We start from the raw sequence: 18,988 nt of genomic DNA on the forward strand, positions 1-18,988 counted from the left end.
GTAGCCATACACCACCTATTCGACAAGTAGCTGCATGACAATCACAATATTTTAGGGATTGTCAACTTGTGGCCTGAATTCGTCCCGTTATTGATTTTATTCCCCCGCCCCCAAGTTTTCGGAATAAATTCTAATAGCCTACAAAGATCCGTTGGACTTCTTGTGTAAATTTGCAGAGTGCACATTATATATATTTATGTTCAGGCCCCGACCGTCCGCCCAGGAAAAAATGCCAAAAATCAGCTGAATCTAGTTGATGGCCCATTAACTATTTCAACCAATTAGTTACCTATTAATAACAGTTATAACTATTCATAAAGTTATGCTTTTTTATAAGTAACTATTCAGTTATACCTACTTATGAAGCTTTCATATCTGTTGCATATGTCATTCTTTTTTCAATATGACTTTTTTTTTTAAACACAAATGACATTTGTTGTACCATAAATACATAGCCTAGAATGGGTCGTGTCTTGAAGGGATGCCGCTAATATCAGTGACATCAAAACTTTCATATTTGAATAGCACCGGGGAGGATTTTTGCGTTTTAACTAACCTTAACATAATTCTCCAAACCTGCAGCGTAAATTCTCCTGACCTGCTATGAAAAGTCACTTCTGACATTAGGCTGCATATCCCATCTAGTCAAGATCCCTCAAATGCAAGTGCAGGATAGACACCACATGGAGACTAGAAAACAATATACAGTATTTACATGATGTAAGAAATGTGGGTATATCATGTCATGTTATTTTTAGACAAATGTCAAAAAATAAATATTCCTGAAATTGTCATAGCACTAATATTTTGGCTACTTGTCAATTCAATTGAAGCCTACTGTGCAGTGCACAGGAGAACGCTTCCTGTCGGAATGCATAGTGCCAACTGTAAAGTTTGGTGGAGGAGGAATAATGGTCTGTGGCTGTTTTTCATGGTTCGGGCTAGATCCCTTATTTCCAGTGAAGGGAAATCGTAACGCTACAGCATACAATGATATTCTAGACGATTCTGTGCTTCCAACTTTGTGGTAACAGTTTAGGGAAGGCCCTTTTCTGTTTCAGCGTGACAATGCCCCGTGCACAAAGCGAGGCCCATACAGAAATGGTTTGTTGAGATCGGTGTGGAAGAATTTGACTGGCCTGCACAGAGCCCTGACCTCAAACCCATTGAACACCTTTGGGATGAATTGGAACACTGACTGCGAGCCAGGCCTAATCGCCCAACATCAGAGCCTGACCTCACTAATTCCCTTGTGGCTGAATGGAAGCAAGTCCCCACAGCAATGTTCCAAAACCTAGTGGAAAGCCTTCCCAGAAGAGTGGAGGCTGTTACAGCAGCAAAGGGGGAACCAACTCCATATTAATGCCCATGATTTTGGATTGAGATGTTCCACAAGCAGGTGTCCACATAATTTGGGTCATGTAGTGTATTTACATGATGTAAGAAATGTGGGTCTATCATGTCATATCGTCAGACAAATGTCTAAAAATAAAAAGATAATATTCCTGATATTGTCATAGCACTAATATTTCGCCAACGCAATTGAAGCCTATCGTGCACTGCACAGGCTAATACTGCATTGTTCTCATCAGCATTGCATAGCCTATTTGTCTATACACCACACATGGATGTTTTTCTTTAATCAGTTGAGTTATTGAAACAAAGCCTAAATAGTGTAGCTAAGTGAGTGTATCAAAGACAAATTGCACCGGGTAAAATAAAATGTGACAGATTGACGTTTTTGTTTTGCCATCACATATGACGTCATCAACAAGACACTCGACCTTGTCGAAGACAACAACAATGCGGTCTTTATATTATAATTTCGCATATATAAATAGCTTTCTTTCGTTACATTGACCCAAAGCTTCCTAATGTATTCAAACAGAATGTCAGTTCATTTAGAGGGCGAGCTTCGCTTTGTCTTTGTTGCAGTCGAGCAAAAAATAAAGAGTTGTTCCCCACCCCCTATTTCCTCTGCTGTGGCGGAAGTAACTCGTATTGCTGAGGCCTCATCCTTCCAATGGCGACTGAAAACAGGCTGATTAGAACGCGGGAGCAACTGTGGAGGGGGTCAGAGCAGTGTAACCGAAATTAAATAAATATATCATACTCTCACTAGTCATAAAGTTAGTTTAAAATTGTAGACCCACCAAATCACGGCCGATTCAATGGCCAAAAGTCGGAATATTTCGCTCCTTGAATCAGGTAAGGCGAATATAGTTGCTTAATTCATTGCTTAAATTATATATACATCTTGATTTAATTGATATCCAATTGTGCTCACTATTTTATTCTATTCACTTACAGAGCTATATTACCTAATTTCACGTTTTCTAACAACGGGTCCATGTCAGAGCGCGGCTGAGGTAAATTGGCGTGCCTTATTGACATCATTTTTCTTACTATTCAAAATTGTTGGCGAAAAGTTAATGAAAGCAACACATTCGAAAAACCTTTTTTTGTATCTATTGCAGATTCTAGCGAGCGAACTAGAAGAATATCAGGTGTGTATTCCGGTAGCAGCGGCGTTCTGCCGTCGGTGTATGTAGCTACTAGCTATCCCGATTGGACTGGAACGTAGAACTTGTCTCACTCACGAGTTTTAATGTTTCTCTGACCGCCTCACTCGTTTGACATCACATGTTTTTACTAACTTAATTTCTGGCAGTATTTCTAGTATCTTGAGTGTTGTGATTTACACTAACACGCACATTTTTGGATAGCTTTTGCCTTGCAGATTAGACTGGCAAGGAAATGAACATCCAAGATCTTACGAAGATTTGGTAAGTCTATAATCTATAGATGTAAATTAAATGTCGAATATCTGTTATTGTTGAGTGACAGCCACGTTGTGTCCATGCTTGGGCCATTTACTCTTTGTTCTATTCAGTTTTATTCGTTGTTACATTCTTGTTACATAATAACCTGATTTTAAACTTTTACCGGTATGTAGGATTACTTATTTTTGTATGTTTCGAAAGCTTAACGCTGTAGTATAGGAACACATTTATATATGCTCTATAAAATGTATCTGTTGTACTGCAGATAGGGTGGGGACTCTTGGGGTTCTGGCTACGTCAGGACACCACTGTTGACCAATCCACGCCCTAGAAAGGCTGTAGTTGCGTTATTTTCCTTGTGACCTGTGTTGTGATTCGTCGGTTGATGAATGTGTTTTACATAAAACGTTCTGCCCACAAAGAATACAGCACACTGGTGGAATGAGATCTGATGTACATGAAGAACCCAAGCTATGTCAGTGATTATTTTTTTTACCCCCTAGAAAAATAGATGCAATTTTCTTCCAGTGCCACTGGCTGACAGTGTATTAGACAAAGACTATGATGATCTAAATAATAATAAATAGACAGTATGGTTGCAGTACTGTAGTTTCATGATTCCTGGTGTCATCTTTTTTTTTTTCTCCATTTAGCAGACGCTCCAGAACGACTTAACCTAGTCGGCTCGTGGATTTCAAACAGGACAATTTCGGTTACTGGCCCAACGCTCTTAACAGCTACCCAAATATAAATGTACAAATGTTGTGATGGCTTGATTGAAGAAAGAACAAAGCATGCATAATGGTTTAACAATGAAAGCTGGATTAGACATTCTGCTCATCATCAACACTATTTTTGATCCCATAGGTTGCAGCCAACCGACACATTGCACCTGACCATTTGCTGCAGATCTGTAAGAAGATTGGGCCGATTCTGGACAAAGAAGTACCATGTGTTCCAGGCGTACATTCCCTACTGGGAACTGGGAGGCAGTCCTTACTCAGAACATCAAAAGGTGCAAAGCTTTACATGCATCTTGATTGAGCATGCATTCTAAATATATACATCGGCAACTTCGTTCTAAAATCGAATTGTAAAATGAAGTGATTCGATTACTTATTTCTTTCCATCTCTTCCAGGTTACGGCAATGTTCGGAGGAAAGGCTCATCATTTGCTGCCCTGAACAGAGGGAGACCACCAGAGATGCCTTTGACATGCAAGGATCCTCCAAATCTAGGTGGGTATTCCCTGACACAGGATTGACACATTCACACATTATTTTCTATTCATGCCGGTGCTGTAAATTCAATGTGTGCTTATAACTCAACAGATTCTTTGTTGTTTTCTGTTACCATGATTCTGTTATCATGTTTGGACTCTGAATCATAGTGTTTTGTCCTTCACAGTGGAGGTGTACAGAGGAAGGGAGCTAACAGGTACTCAACGGTTCAGTACTGTGAACCCTGTGAGCAACTATCAGCACATGCGGATGCACAGGAGGATTCTGGGTCATCTGTCTGCAGTCTACTGCATTGCTTTTGATCGGACCGGTCTCAGGATTTTCACCGTGAGTTTTGTCGTCATAAAGATCAAGTTGTTGGGGGAAATCATGTTAGGTGGTATACCCGAGGCTCATCACTTTATCTACCTTATCAAACCCCACAGGGCTCGGACGACTGCTTGGTGAAGATATGGTCTTCGTTTGATGGGCGGCTTCACTCCACCCTTCGAGGACATTCTGCTGAGATCTCAGACCTGGCTGTCAGCTTTGAGAATACCTTGATGGCAGCTGGCAGCTGTGACAAAACCATCCGAGTGTGGTGCCTTCGTACCTGTGCCCCTATGGCCGTCCTACAGGGGCACAGTGGATCCATTACCTCCCTACAGGTAGGAGCTTCCATATTCCTCCAACACCCTTATTATGTTTCTATCGACTGTAATGTTAGCCGGGCAAATAGTATGTAAGCTAATGCTGTCCACGGTTTTGCAAATGTAGGACACCATGCAACAGTGTAATGCGTTAACTGCACACAGCACTTTTTAACTCATGATGTACATACTAAACCTGATCGCTTCAGCAGCTCACATTGGACCACTAGTGTGATTTGCTGTCTGTACCGTAGACATCCCTCAGTATAGATGTGGCTGCATAAGTATATCTGGAACAGCATTTAACTTTGTGAATTACATCTGTCTCAGTTCTCACCGTTTGCCAAGGGCTCAAAGAGATACCTGGTGTCCACTGGAACTGATGCAACAATCTGCTTTTGGCAGTGGGATGTCAATAACATCAATTTCAGGTGAGTTTCAATTACTGGTAATTTGATTTAGATTGTAATTGCATCCTGAAAATGACAAATCTGAAACATTTACACTCTGTTTGTAAAGTGATCGCCCACAGAAGTTTACAGAGCGACCCAGGCCGGGAGTTCAGATGGTGTGCTCATCATTCAGTCCAGGTAACAATGTCAAGATCGCAGTTTTGTGTAAAAGAATGCTTTGGCTCTTTAAATACATTTCTACAAATTGATCATACTATTACACTAACCATAGCTGATATGATTTTAACAGAAGTATTGATTCAACTTTTTACCTCACTGTTCCAAGTTATTCTAACATGGGTATATAAAGGTTCAACCAAACTGGGATAAATGTATAGTTTTTTGTTGTTTTATAAAACATTTTAGGTGGCATGTTCTTAGCGACGGGAAGTACTGACGATGTCATCAGAATATATTACCTGGGAGGTGGGAACCCTGAAAAAATATCAGAGCTTCATGAACACACGGTAAGATCCTTTTGAAGAGCAGATAAACCAGCAAAAAGCTGAACACTAGAAAATAATGGGTTCCTAAAACAAATAATCATTAAATCCATTGAAGCTTTAATTTACAACAAATACAAACAACGTTGATGTAATATTCTAATCATTGGGTTGTCAATATATGTTCTAATTTTTAGGACAAGGTCGACAGCATCCAATTTTGCCACTCAGGAGAAAGGTATGATCAATGTGATTAGTTGAAGCACTCACCTTAGCCCAACCGTTTTCATGAGGATTGCCTAGAGTCCATTGTCTTGGTTTGCCTCGTCTCGTAGGTTTGTGAGTGGCAGTCGAGATGGCACAGCACGCATCTGGAGGCTGACTCAGCGTCAGCAGTGGAGGAGCCTTCTTCTCAACATGAACGCCACTCTACTAGGGTAAGGAATGAACAGCTTGCCGGCACCATTACATACACCTACACATGCTTGTATCTGTTTTATCCTTTCATATCAACTTTCTCCGCAGCTCAGAACACACGACCAATGAGGAAAGCTTTTTCAAGCCCAAGGTCACCATGGTAGCGTGGGATCGCCATGACAACACAGTAATCACAGCGGTCAACAACCATATCCTCAAAGTGTGGAACTCCTACACGGGCCAGCTGCTACATATCCTTAAAGTAGGAGCAACTGCATTGTCTTACATTCTATTTTCATAAACAGTGCTGTCTCACAGTGATAGCTGAGGACATTTTGTAGCTATGACTACTAGTAGTGTAGAGGAATTTCCATCCTTAAACTATTTGTATATAAAGAACTGTTGAGGGATAGTCCTAGATTCCTTAGTCAGGAGAACATTATAGTTGTACTGTTTTTCCCCTTGCCACTGCTTGTCACTGTAAGCATGCTTTTCAGGAGCATTTCCTCAAAACATTTTGTCCAGTGACTTGGTAAAATAGCAGAATAGCATCAGACAGTGATTTGGCCTGACGGCTGTGTGATTCTCTGTGCAGGGCCACGAGGCTGAGGTGTTTGTCCTGGAGCCCCACCCCTCAGATCCCAGGATCATGCTGTCTGCTGGCCACGACGGAAACGTCTTCATCTGGGACATCGTCCGGGGCACAAAGACACAGCACTACTTCAACATGGTGAGGAGGAGCCACGCACCACAGAAGACGGTAACATCCATTCTCTCCAACTATGACTGACTCCATCTTGGTTGCTCTGTCTGACCTACAGATTGAGGGCCAGGGTCATGGTGCTGTCTTTGACTGCAAGTTCACTCCCGACGGCCAGCGCTTTGCCTGCACAGACTCCCACGGTCATCTGGTCATTTTCGGCTTTGGGAGCTCCAAGCCATACGAGAAGGTAAGGATGGAGCTCCTACTACATCTATGCATAGGAAAGAGTCCTTTATTCAATGGTTTGAGATTGACTCCCTGTCTGTCTTTGTCCAGCTTCCAGATCAGGTGTTTTTCCACACCGACTATCGACCACTGATCCGGGACGCCAACGGCTTTGTGTTGGATGAGCAGACCCAGCAGGCACCCCATCTCATGCCCCCTCCCTTCCTGGTGGATGTGGATGGGAACCCCCACCCCCCTAGATACCAGCGGCTGGTCCCCGGGAGGGAGAACATTGCAGACGAACACCTTGTGCCTCAGCTGGGATATGTTGCCACAAGTATGTAAACTAGCATTTACGAGACAGTTGTAAGGCAATATGATCCTGGTGTTTATTGGACCAGTACGACAACACTAAAATAGCAGTTGGTCACGTGTGGATGGGTAGATTTTGTTTGACCAGTGCAACTACCATCTGTTTCTCTGAGAGTTTGTGAGTGGGTGGATCTGTGAATCTGTTTGAGTAAGTGGTTGTGTTACTTAAGACTGTCCATGTTGTCCCCCTCAGGTGATGGCGAGGTGATGGAGCAGGTGATCAGTCAGCTGACCACGGACCACGAGGAGGCCACGGCCAGACGCAGCATTCTGGACGACACCATCAGGCAGCTGCAGGAGCAGCAGGACAGGCAGAGCAGACCAGGGACACTGGCCCCAGCCCCCAGCACCCCACGCAGAGGTACCGGAACACACCCATACTGTCTCTTCTACTAGCAGTATTGTGTGGTGGCATGAAAGATAACATATTCCTAGCTCTCTTCCTTTCTACAAGCTACCATTGCTCTGGGGCATGCTCAAAAACTTTGTATTCCTACATGTTAATGGTCGAGGACTCTATTGGAAATGGAAAATCATTTCTCATCCATTATGGTTGAATGAATGATTGGGTCCTGGACAAGCAGTGATGTTGTGTTCCCTTCTCTCCCACTCTGTACCCAGCATCAGTGAATGAGCGAGGTGCAGCTGAGGTGCAGTCGTCCCCTAACGTGGGTCTGCGGCGCAGTGGGCAGGTGGAGGGGGTGAGACAGATGCACCAGAATGCCCCTCGCAGCCAGATGGCCACGGAGAGGGACCTGCAGGCCTGGAGACGCAGGGTGGTGGTACCTGAGCTCTTATCCAGCGGTTACAGGTGAGACCGACAGCCCTTAAACAACAGGGGGAGATAATCTGTATAGTTAGTTATATAACACAAAGGATGTCATGTATATAAACAAGCCTACTCCTGAATGGTTCATCTCTAGAACATTATTCCTGAAATGCAAGTTTAAATTAAATGTGTAAATGATCTTAGTTATCAGGATGACTTCCGAATTACAAAAGGAGAGGAGGAGATTGCCTTATACAATGCAAAGAAACGCCGTGTGACATACGGCAGTTGTAGAGTAAGTAGACATATGTTTATTACTTTAAAAAATCGTGACTGCCCACAGGAATTTTTAAATGATACTGACGTCATACCTGCATTTCTGCTTTGCTTCTGCCTCAGGATGATTCTGAAGATGAACTGCCTTGCATCAAACGAGCACAGTCCCGCAAAAAGCAAAAAGTCTTCCAGCAGAGCAGAGATGGCATTATGGAGGAATTAATCGAATTCTCCTGTGAGGAGGGAGAGGGGACCACAACATCAGAGGTACATTCTATGCTTTTGACATGTCCGTTAGAGAATAACAAGCTATTTCGAATATTGGTAAGAGGTCAATCTTGCCATCTCCTATCGCTCTAGGACCATGAGATGGAGGGCAGTGAACTGGATTCATCCAATGAGGAAGAGGAATGGAAAAGTGACAGTTCAAGGCACAGATAAGCTCTTTGCTTCTCTTGATTCCTTACAAGAGGTACATGACATATGTCATATTGTTGTTTCCCTTGGTATAATGCTAACATAACTTGCATTTCCCATGACAGCCACTCATCCAGTGAGTACTCTGACTGGACAGCAGACGCTGGGATTAACCTGCAGCCCTCCACTCCCGTGTCATCACGGAAACGAGTTCGCCGCCAGCTTAGCAGCTCGGAGGAGGAAGAGATCGAGGAGGAAGAGGAGAAGCAGCAAAGTGAGGATGAGGAACGACCACCGCAGACTAGCAAGCAGAAATCCAAGAAGCCCAAGGTTAGCCACTGTACTAACCTGCATATTTTTTGTCAGTGCTTGCATCCTGTTATGGTATGACAAAGTAGTTTCACACTTCTCTATTGAATATTAAATAAATCTTACAAATGAACAATTACGTATCACAGCGGCCTAAAGCCAGGCCATCGATCAACAGAGAAGTCTCCAACGAGTTCAGACCCTCAACGTGGATCACTGATGTCATTCCCAGGAAGTCTCCCTTCGTTCCCCAGATGGGTGATGAGGTACGTGGCTCTGTCTGGACCATATGTCTCCCCTACTGTGTTGTGTGCATCTCTGATGTCTAAATCAGAGGAGGCTGGTTGGAGGAGCTATAGTAATGGCTGGAATGGAACTGTATCAAACATATGGAAACCACGTATCCATTCCAGCCATTTCAATGAGCCCGTCCTATAGCTCCTCCCACCAGCCTCCTCTGATCTAATTACTGTTACCCTCTCTCTCCCTCAGGTAATCTATTTCCGCCAGGGTCACGAGGCGTATGTGGAGGCGGTGAACAGGAACAACCTGTACCCCATTAACATGGAGAAACAGCCCTGGAGGAAGATGGAGCTGAGGGTAAGAGCATCATATCCACTCTGCTCCAAACTAGGAAACGAATGAATCTGTCTTCCACTGATGCGGTAGAAAACGGGCTTGTGTGTTGAGGGCCTTTGTCTAAAAGGACATTGTTGAAGAGTAACTTGACACTCTCCTTCTCTCTACAGGACCAAGAGTTTGTTAAAATAACTGGGATCAAGTATGAAGTGTGCCCTCCGACACTCTGCCGCCTGAAACTGACGCTCATTGACCACGGCACGCGCAAAATCACAGACAAATCATTTTATGTCAAGTAAGTGATGCAACAGCTTCAAAGGGTCTAACATTAAAGATGCATGTACACAGATATTACTAGAGACATTTTGTAACTTTGGACTTCTGTACGCCTCCCCTCAGGTATCATGACATGCCGGATGTGATTGACTTCCTTGTGCTTCGGCAGAGTTACGACGAAGCACGCAGTAGAGTCTGGCAGCCAAGTAAGTTAACGATACATCTCTCTTCAGGGCTTTCTCACACTATTCAAGGTCCAGCAACGTATGAGATGAACAGGTCAACATTTCGATACAATGTTTTCTGCATTCCCCCATCTAAAATGGTAACATTCCTCACTGCAGATGACAGATTCCGGTCCGTAATAGATGATGCCTGGTGGTTTGGGATCATTGTTTGTCAGGAGCCATATCAGCCTGAATATCCGGACAGTCATTTCCAGTGCTTCAAAGTCCGGTGAGAATGTATTAAAGTGCTACTATGATTGGATCTGCAATGTTGGAAACCAGTCAAAATGGTCCCCAACGGTTGATGCTTCTAACCTGCTTGTCTTTGTTTTGTTGCCAGATGGGACAATGGCGAAACGGAAAAGCTAAGTCCTTGGGATGTGGAAGCTATTCCAGAGGATGGTAATTTTAACACACTCTGTTGTTGTAAATGGGACATTCTAGTACAGTATTTGGCAATGGACTATATGGCAACAATGGTGTGTGCTCTTCAGCCCAGCAACCTGAGTGTGTAGGTGGAGGGGTTCCAGTGACAGCAGAGGAGATGAGAGAGGTCATGTATAAACCCCAGACAGGAGAGTGGGGTGAGAGGAGCAGAGATGACGAGTGTGAACGCATCATAGCAGGCATTGACCAACTCATCACTGTCGGTAAGAACACTCTCACCTCCCCACTGCATTTTGATTCTACTTCCTTCTCAACAGACTCTGCATTGTATACCATTCCTAGATGGGCTAGTGAGGTTTTGAATTTCAAATTCACACTACTTCTGTTTTTTTCTTCTTCTCATTGACAGATATTGTAGCCCCATTCTCTGGCCCGGTGGACATAGTTCAATACCCAACCTACTGCACGGTGATAGCCTTCCCCACAGACCTGAGCACCATCAGACTGAGACTGATGAGTAGGTTCTACAGGCGGCTGTCCGCTGTAGTTTGGGATGTCAGATACATTGTGCACAACGCCCGGACCTTCAATGAGCCAAGGAGCAAGATAGCCCATTCAGCAAAACTTATCACAGATGTCCTGCTAAAATTTATCAAGTGAGTTGTCCAAATGTTATTGAGCTCAAACTTTTATACAGATACATTTTTAACAACATATGTTGCCTTTTTTATTTCCTCAGTCGACCTAGCTGTACAGATATCATGGAGATCTATAATGCAATTGAAGACATGGACTACACGGATGAGGTAAATCAGGTTTTGATGTGGCAAGTTATTCAAACCTTGCTCTGAAATGTTTGGGATGAACTGATGTTGATTTGAATGTCTTTCCCAGGACCTGGAAGAGGCACCAGGCCCCTCTTCTGGACACAGACTGTGCCAGGTAAGTAATGAAAGATGATGTAAAATCAGCTATGAAAACATCCCCAGCCACTTCCCTCAGTTATCTTATGTGTCTTCCTTCATCCCAGCGCTCTTCTGAGACGGTACCTGACCCAGACTCCTGGAAGGGGCAGTGCAAACGCCTGATGAACTATGTCTTTGAGTGTGAGGACTCTGAGCCCTTCAGAAAGCCTGTGGATCCTACCTCCTACCCAGTAAGAGAACAGAGTTCTACTGTAATAGTGACTCTGGCTTTGATAGAACTGTTGATCGAATGTGACTCATGTCTGTTTGCAGGACTACCTTAGGATCATTGACACTCCCATGGACTTTGGGATGGTGAAGGGGACCCTTGAGGAGGACCGTTATGAAAACCCCATGGAGCTCTGCAAAGACACACTTTTGATATTTGCCAATGCTAAAGCCTTCACGCCAAACAAACGCTCAAAGGTATTTCAGCTCTTGCATTTCCAAACCATACAAGTGATTCCAGTGTAAAAAAAAGCCTACCTTAATCAAAAACTTATTGAGTTGATTTTTCATTTCCAATTTGACTTTGGTCAGGTTCTGGATTGTCATCAATCTAGTGACTAGGACCTGATGCCAAATTGGTGTCCTCTACATATTTTTATCTCCTCTGTCCCCAGATCTACAGTATGACTTTGCGGCTCTCTGCATTCTTCGAAGAGCGAATCAGAACAATCATATCGCAATACAAAACTGCCGTCAAGAGCAGCGAGAAGCTCCGCCGCAGCCAGAGGTTCCGAAAGAAGCTTCAGCACCACGAGTCTGCTGCACCCAGCACTGACACCACAAGGTAGGCCTCACTTCTACTGCCCACCTCATTGGGCTTAAGGAAACGTACTTGTCCACATGACGTACAGCACTTCTAATTATATTGTTCTTTCCCTTCAGTCAAAAGAGGGCTGCTCTAAAAACTCAGGAAAAAGTGGAAGCGGCGTCGACGACCAAATCTACCTCAGCCAAAGTGTCTGCTCCTGAGAAAACCAGGAGGAGGAGCCACAGCAGTGACAGCTCAGGCCACAGCTCTTCTGAAGCTTCCTCAAGGTCAGACTCTGAGATTTACAGTGAGTTATATATGAGTGACTCTGAAGAGGAGAAACGCCCGAAGTCCTCACAGCACCATCACAGCAGAGAGAACAGGGGAACCAGAAGAGTCACCAGGAACAATGGGGCAAAGAAGAAAAAAAGTGAGTATTTCACATAAATCTGGCAGAAGGCAGCTAGTTCTTAATAGCTGTCCTTCTAATAAAATCCCTGTTTTTGATGTTTTATTTCAGTTGCTGAGAGCGAGAGTGAGTCCTCCAATGAGCGGGAGGAGAGTGAGGACGGTGAGAAGTTGTCCAACTCAATGTCTCGCCGATTCCCCAGCAGGTCCAGCACCAGGCTAACCAGGAACAATGCGGTTGCCCATAGGAAGCATACCAAACGGCCAGGTAAACACCATCACACCACAGAGCAAGGAAAAGGAGAGGTAACTAGAACAGGGAGTGGAGAGCAGATAACTGCCCTTCAAATCAAATTTATTTTTATATAGCCCTTCGTACATCAGCTGATATCTCAAAGTGCTGTACAGAAACCCAGCCTAAAACCCCAAACAGCAAGCAAAGCATGTGAAAGAAGCACGGTGGCTAGGAAAAACTCCCTAGGAAAAACTCCCTAGAAAGGCCAAAAACCTAGGAAGAAACCTAGAGAGGAACCAGGCTATGAGGGGTGGCCAGTCCTCTTCTGGCTGTGCAGGGTGGATATTATAACAGAACATGGTCAAGATGTTAAAATGTTCATAAATGACCAGCATGGTCAAATAATAATAATCATAGTAGTTGTCGAGGGTGCAACAAGCACGTCCGGTGAACAGGTCAGGGTTCCATAGCCGCAGGCAGAACAGTTGAAACTGGAGCAGCAGCACGGCCAGGTGGACTGGGGACAGCAAGGAGTCATCATACCAGGTAGTCCTGAGGCATGGTCCTAGGGCTCAGGTCCTCCGAGAGAAAGACAGAAAGAGAGAATTAGAGAGAGCATATTTAAATTCACACAGGACACCGGATAAGACAAGAGAAATACTCCAGATGTAACAGACTGACCCTAGCCCCCCGACACATAAACTACTGCAGCATAAATACTGGAGGCTGAGACAGGAGGGATCAGAAGACACTGTGGCCCCATCCGATGATACCCCCGGACAGGGCCAAACAGGCAGGATATAACCCCACCCACTTTGCCAAAGCACAGCCCCCACACCACCACCCTTCTGGTCAAAGGTCTGAACTGTCTGTACAGAGCAGATCTTTTTTTTGATATTATATGATTATTAGCCATTAAAATGTTGCTGCACTGTGTGTCCAGAGAGGGGTTCCCAGATGAACGGTCACAGCAGAACATTTGGGCGAGAGAGGCGACGAGGAAACGACTCTGAGAGATCACCATCCCAGGGTACAGACACTTACAGGGATGAGGAGGAGAATGTGGGCCGCAGGACATTGAAAAGGAAGACTGCCAGGGCAGCCGTCAACAAGATGAAGCTTCTGGAAGCCTCTGAGGAAGACTATGGTTCAGCCTCTGAGGATGAGGACAAACATAGGCGGAAAAGCAGCCGCCATGCGACCCGAGTCAGCAAACGCACTGCCGTGATCCAGAGCAGCTCTGAATCCGAGGATCAGTCATCAGCCTCTGGATCCGAGGATCTGTCATCAGCACAGAGTAAGCACACAGTCAGCTTAGACTGGTTTGGATCAACTTTTTTTTGTTCAAGTATCTACTGTACCAGAGCCACAAAAGGGGACATTCTTTGAGAACAAATTTCAACACTATTGGGTAACATTCTTTCTCTCACCTAGGTTCTAAAAAAGGCAAGGATTCATCGGGTGATTGGGAGAACAATGAGGACAGTATTGAGAGTGAAGCTTCATCCTCTCGTTGCCATCAGAATGGAGAGCGTAAGAACTCCAGCAGCCGCAGGACGACCAGACAAGCTGCAGGGATGGGGGGTAAGGGTAAGAGCTACAGGCATACTGTAGATGCTTTCACACTCAAGGCTACTTTCTCTCTGCCTTTACTCCAATTTCATTCATTTGTTGCTGTAGTGTTAATGTTTCTATCTCTTTCAGATGATTTGTCTCATGTAAATGGCTACAGCACAAAACATCAACCGGCTGATAGTAACTCTGAGAAAGAGGATGAGGAGAGCTCTGATGGTGAAGAAGGGGAGGAGGAAGAAACTATTGTGTCTCAGAAGTCCTCCAGAAGCACCGCAACTGCTGCAGTGAGCAAAAGTAGAACTTGCATTACCAGTTATGTGGAGGAAGAGATGTCTGGCTCCAGAAAGAGACAACACACAACACGAGACCACAATGCTCAAAAGCACCCTCACAAAAACGGGAGGAAGGTGGAAGAACATCCTAAAGACTCTGAGAAAAATTGTAAATTACCATCAAAAAGCCAAGAGCAAACATCTGCCTCAACCCACAAACAGGATGGCCCTGAATCAGAGGAACTCAGTGACACTCCAAAGAGATCAAGCTCTCGCAAGAAAAGATTGAAGTCTGAAGAGGAGGAAGATGGAGAGGAAGACGAAGCAGACAGCAACCATTCATCTGTTGAATCTGAGGGAGAATCCAATAAAAAACCTCCATTGCGAAACAAAAGACAGAGTCGCAATGACTCTGCTTCAGAGAGCGAGGAGGAGGAAGTTGTACCCAACAGGAGAGCAAGGAGGAAACTGCATGCTTCCTCAGAGGAAGAATCTGATGGGAAGGAGAAGCATAGCCCTAGCAGGCGGCCTTGCCTTCGAGTCCAACCAAAAAAGAAATATATCAATGAAGACTCTGAGGAGGACTTGAACTCTGAGATGCAAGGCAGTTGTAAGAATGGGAAGCGCAAAACTGTTTCACATAAAGTATATCAACGCAACCGAAGAAAAGCCTCCCCAGCTGCTACAAAACAACAGTCCTCTTCCAAGAGAAAACGCATTTACACTTCAGACTCCTCAGAGAACCCTGATGAAAAGAAACAGTGCATGCGCAAGACTAAGGCTAAGAGCTACTGTGATAAGGACGAGAGGGGGACAAAAAGATCCAACTCAAAGCATCCCAAGAAGGAATCTCGATCCAAGTCAGAACCCGAGGACGGTAATAGTCAGGAAGATGCCTCTTCTCAAGGGTCAGAGGATGAGAAGGAGGTTGAGTGTCCGAGGTGGAAGAGACATTTGGAGCGACAAAAACGCAAGCGAAAAGAAAGCTGCAGCAGCAGTGCCCACAGTTCTGCCTCTGAAAGCGAGGAGGAAGAGTCTTCTGCCTCTGAGAAGTCCTCTGCTAGCTCAGGTTTCCAGAACAATACAAAGAGAAAAAGCCACAAGAGGTCAAGGGTCAGCGAAAAGGGTACCGCCCGCCACTCTCGACAACGCAGGAGGGATGCCTCTGACGCAGACAGCGACCAGTTGTACAGGGAACCCCAGAGTGGAACACGTATCAAGACCCGAAACCGTGGCAAACGGACAGTGACATATCACGACAGCGAATGAAGGACTTGGCGCAGCAGGCTTAGCCAGAGCGAGACTAACTGGAGAACTTGAAGACACTTGATCGCCACATTAAGGTAGTAGCACTGGAGCCCTTTCAAAAGGAAATGCTGTGAATCTGTTTCATTCAGGGATATTTATATTTTCTATGAAAAATTTTTTTTTTTATAAAATGAATGAATGCAAGCATTTGAACAGCTGGTTTTCACAAGTGTGTGTGTGTGTGTGTATATATAGAGAGAACCACCTCCCATTCTGCTTTTGTGATTTGGCCAGCTAAATAACCGTTCGGGGGAGAATTGTCAGCTTGGGTGCTATCTTAATATACCTCTGTTTAATCAAGCATATTTTGCTGGTTTGCACTAAGAAACACACTGTAAAGAGGTATTTCATACACTAGTTTTGCATTAGGAACTCAGGGGTCAACTAAGTTTACCGTAGTCTCAGAAATGCAGTCTTGGGAGTTAGAGTAGGTAGGGATAAACATTTCCAGGATTGCGGATTCAGTCCAAGCACACTCGCTGAGACAACTAATCTTCTTCACCCTCCTTTGACTTCAACACTCCTTTGTAAATCCACATGAATTATCCTTTAATATATTGTGTGGTGACTTGTTGATATGAGCCAAAATGTACAAATTTGAATTCCTAGTTTTCCTCTGTTTTGTCTTAATTTTTTTTCATTGTTTATTTTGCAATATTTCCTTGTGTGTTCTAGTCATTGATTGAGGTGTAAATATGAGATTGAGTGAATGGTTTGGGGATCACTCTGTAGTAAACCATTGCTTATTTAAATTTGAGTATTCATTTTCCTTTTGTATGACATTACAATGCATTGTCTTGCCACATGTCACAAATTGGTACCCTTTTGCCAAGTACAGGAAACCAAAAAGTACTTATTGCAAAATACTGTGATTTCTCATATTGGGAAGACATTCTCGTGTTGTTCTGTATTATGTACGCTCAGTATTAAATTCCTTTTCTGAGATTTTTGCCAGTCGTGTGTGTGTGTGTGTGTGTGTGTGTGTGGAGGGGGTCTTGAACTGCAATTGCGTTGACATTTTTGCTTAATGTTTTTCATACTTTGATACAAACAGATTTCACAGGGAAAAGATCCTGGTACTCAGTATGGTTGTGGAGTGCAAGAGGGCTGTTTTTTTTCTGGTTAATAAAGACATCAATTCAAGGCTCATTTTGTATGTGTTATCAATTTCTGTGTTGGTCTCGAGACCATTAAGTGTCTCTGTCGGATAAATCAATAAATTTGTGCTTGGTCTGACAGTGAGGACATGTAATTTCTTCCCAAGACCAGCCGAAAACAGCAAAGTAAAGAAACAAATTATCAGCTTCCATTGTCAATGCATAAAACCGCTTTGCCAGACCAAGTCAATACAATTCTGCCTTGAAACATTAATTCAGTATCCTAACAGCATATATTTATTATAAACATGTTTTTTTTTTTTCGCAGTGGGAACCTAATACTAGTGCACTCATGTAGGAGAATGTACTCTTTGTATATATAACACAGGCATATTGGTGTAGTGGAGTTTATACGCTTAAGCAATAAGGCATGAGGGGGTGTGGTATATGGCCAATATAACACAACCCCCCCCCCCCCCCCCCGAGGTGCCTTATTGCTATTATAAACTGGTTACCAATGTAATTGGAGCAGTGAAAATAAATGTCTTGTCATACCCGTGGTATACGGACTGATATACCACAGCTGTTAGTCAATCAGCATTCAGGACTTGAACCACCCAGTTTATAATTACTTCTTAATCCCTACTGATACGTATCAAAGTATTGTAGTGCAGGTATACGATTTATGTAGTACAATAGAGAAACCATGCACAAAGTAGCATAAGCAATCGCAAAGCACGTGAAATCCATTCACATGCCCGCCGCGCACAATTTCAGCGGTATATCATCTGCTGGCAACAAGTGTGCAGCTCTCAACTGGTTTTGGCATGGAGCAGCTCACAGAAGAATTACATCGGTAGGATAGGAAAGACGTTTCCATTTATATCTACCAGTAAATGCTAAGTAAGGCAACAATGGGTATGCAAACCAGGTATTGAAAAAGTTTAGTCCGAAGTGTTGGTTAGTAGGCTATTTATGATATGATGTGATGTGTTTCCATCAGGGGCAAAGACATGGATGGGCCTGGGTGGGGAGCCATGCCCTGACAGGCCCACCCGATCAGATTGATGTGGTTTAAGAATTGTTGTGGACTTAGACCATCACATTTTTGTATTTTTTTCTATTAAAAAAAGTGTGCTTTTGTGAGTGAAAATCTGAAAAATCTATAGGAAAACTAATTTAAAAAAAGAATATGAAAACAGGATTTTTCATACAGGTTGCCTTTCCTTCGCTGGGCGGGCCGTTTGGGAACTTTTTGGCAAAATCTGAGTACACCCACTTCTTCAGGCACCACTACACCACTGCATAGAGCCAATGGAAAGACAGCAGTCACATACATCATGATGTTAAAAGTTAAGCAATCAATAAACTCAGACATAATAAGCCAGTAGGTCCCAATCATAAGAATACAAAAACACAACCATTAAGCATTTCTCCATTGAAATGTACAACTATTACTTCCCATTGCAAAAAAAAAACATTTTAAGTTTAGCACACAAAGTAACCAGTGACCTGTTTAAAGTGGAACTGACAGCGTTAATTTGAACTACTTTGCAGATATGAAACAGACAATCGTAATATCAGTCAATATTAAATGCACAGTTTATGCTACAAAACCAACTTTATAAGAGGTTTAAAAATAGGTTTTATTTGACTCAGCGTTCCATGGCGTATACTAAGGCATTGTTGGCAGAATAGATGGATGCAGTTCAATGCATGATTAATGTAATTCAACAATACATTTCTTGGTAGTCCAAAAAATATTGCTATCTGGCCTGGTAAATTGATTGCTGCCTCCATTCGGGATGCTCTGGTAGAGTTTCAATGACTCAATATTCTGGACAAAAATGTACAAATGTAACTAAG

At 43.6% G+C, this 18,988-nt stretch overlaps 1 protein-coding gene across 3 annotated transcripts; it reads left to right on the plus strand.

Moving 5' to 3' along the window:
* Positions 1-1,967: 1,967 nt before the first annotated feature.
* On the plus strand, positions 1,968-17,174 carry LOC106612987 (bromodomain and WD repeat-containing protein 3). 3 transcript variants are annotated; one of them, XM_014214768.3, is made up of 41 exons: positions 1,968-2,208; positions 2,311-2,369; positions 2,478-2,507; positions 2,727-2,786; positions 3,651-3,798; positions 3,923-4,021; positions 4,191-4,351; positions 4,450-4,671; positions 4,984-5,084; positions 5,173-5,243; positions 5,472-5,572; positions 5,746-5,786; positions 5,884-5,985; positions 6,074-6,227; positions 6,561-6,695; positions 6,787-6,915; positions 7,005-7,230; positions 7,459-7,626; positions 7,887-8,076; positions 8,239-8,329; positions 8,434-8,577; positions 8,671-8,741; positions 8,853-9,057; positions 9,186-9,302; positions 9,529-9,636; positions 9,786-9,910; positions 10,015-10,097; positions 10,236-10,347; positions 10,459-10,520; positions 10,613-10,768; positions 10,915-11,161; positions 11,245-11,311; positions 11,400-11,447; positions 11,536-11,661; positions 11,744-11,896; positions 12,094-12,263; positions 12,362-12,657; positions 12,748-12,903; positions 13,814-14,167; positions 14,305-14,454; positions 14,575-17,174. In XM_014214768.3, the coding sequence occupies exons 1-41, from the start codon at positions 2,172-2,174 to the stop codon at positions 15,984-15,986; spliced, it is 6,687 nt and encodes a 2,228-aa protein (XP_014070243.3). In that variant the 5' UTR covers positions 1,968-2,171; the 3' UTR covers positions 15,987-17,174. The 3 variants fall into 3 exon arrangements, with proteins under 3 accessions (XP_014070243.3, XP_014070242.3, XP_082812482.1); XM_014214767.3 differs by having other exon boundaries at positions 1,969-2,208; positions 14,305-14,460; XM_082956356.1 differs by having other exon boundaries at positions 1,972-2,208; positions 2,727-3,536; positions 14,305-14,460.
* The last annotated feature ends 1,814 nt before the right edge of the window (positions 17,175-18,988 follow it).

The sequence above is a fragment of the Salmo salar genome, chromosome 09, assembly GCF_965601325.2.
Source record: "Salmo salar chromosome 09, fSalSal1, whole genome shotgun sequence".
Classification (NCBI taxonomy): Eukaryota; Metazoa; Chordata; class Actinopteri; order Salmoniformes; family Salmonidae; genus Salmo; species Salmo salar.

Coding starts and splice junctions, on each gene's coding strand:
- LOC106612987 (XM_014214767.3), top strand. CDS start 2,172: ATGGCCAAAAGTCGGAATATTTCGCTCCTTGAATCAG. Junction 9,911..10,014: donor GACAAATCATTTTATGTCAA/GTAAGTGATGCA, acceptor GCCTCCCCTCAG/GTATCATGACATGCCGGATG. Junction 10,769..10,914: donor TGACCAACTCATCACTGTCG/GTAAGAACACTC, acceptor TCTCATTGACAG/ATATTGTAGCCCCATTCTCT.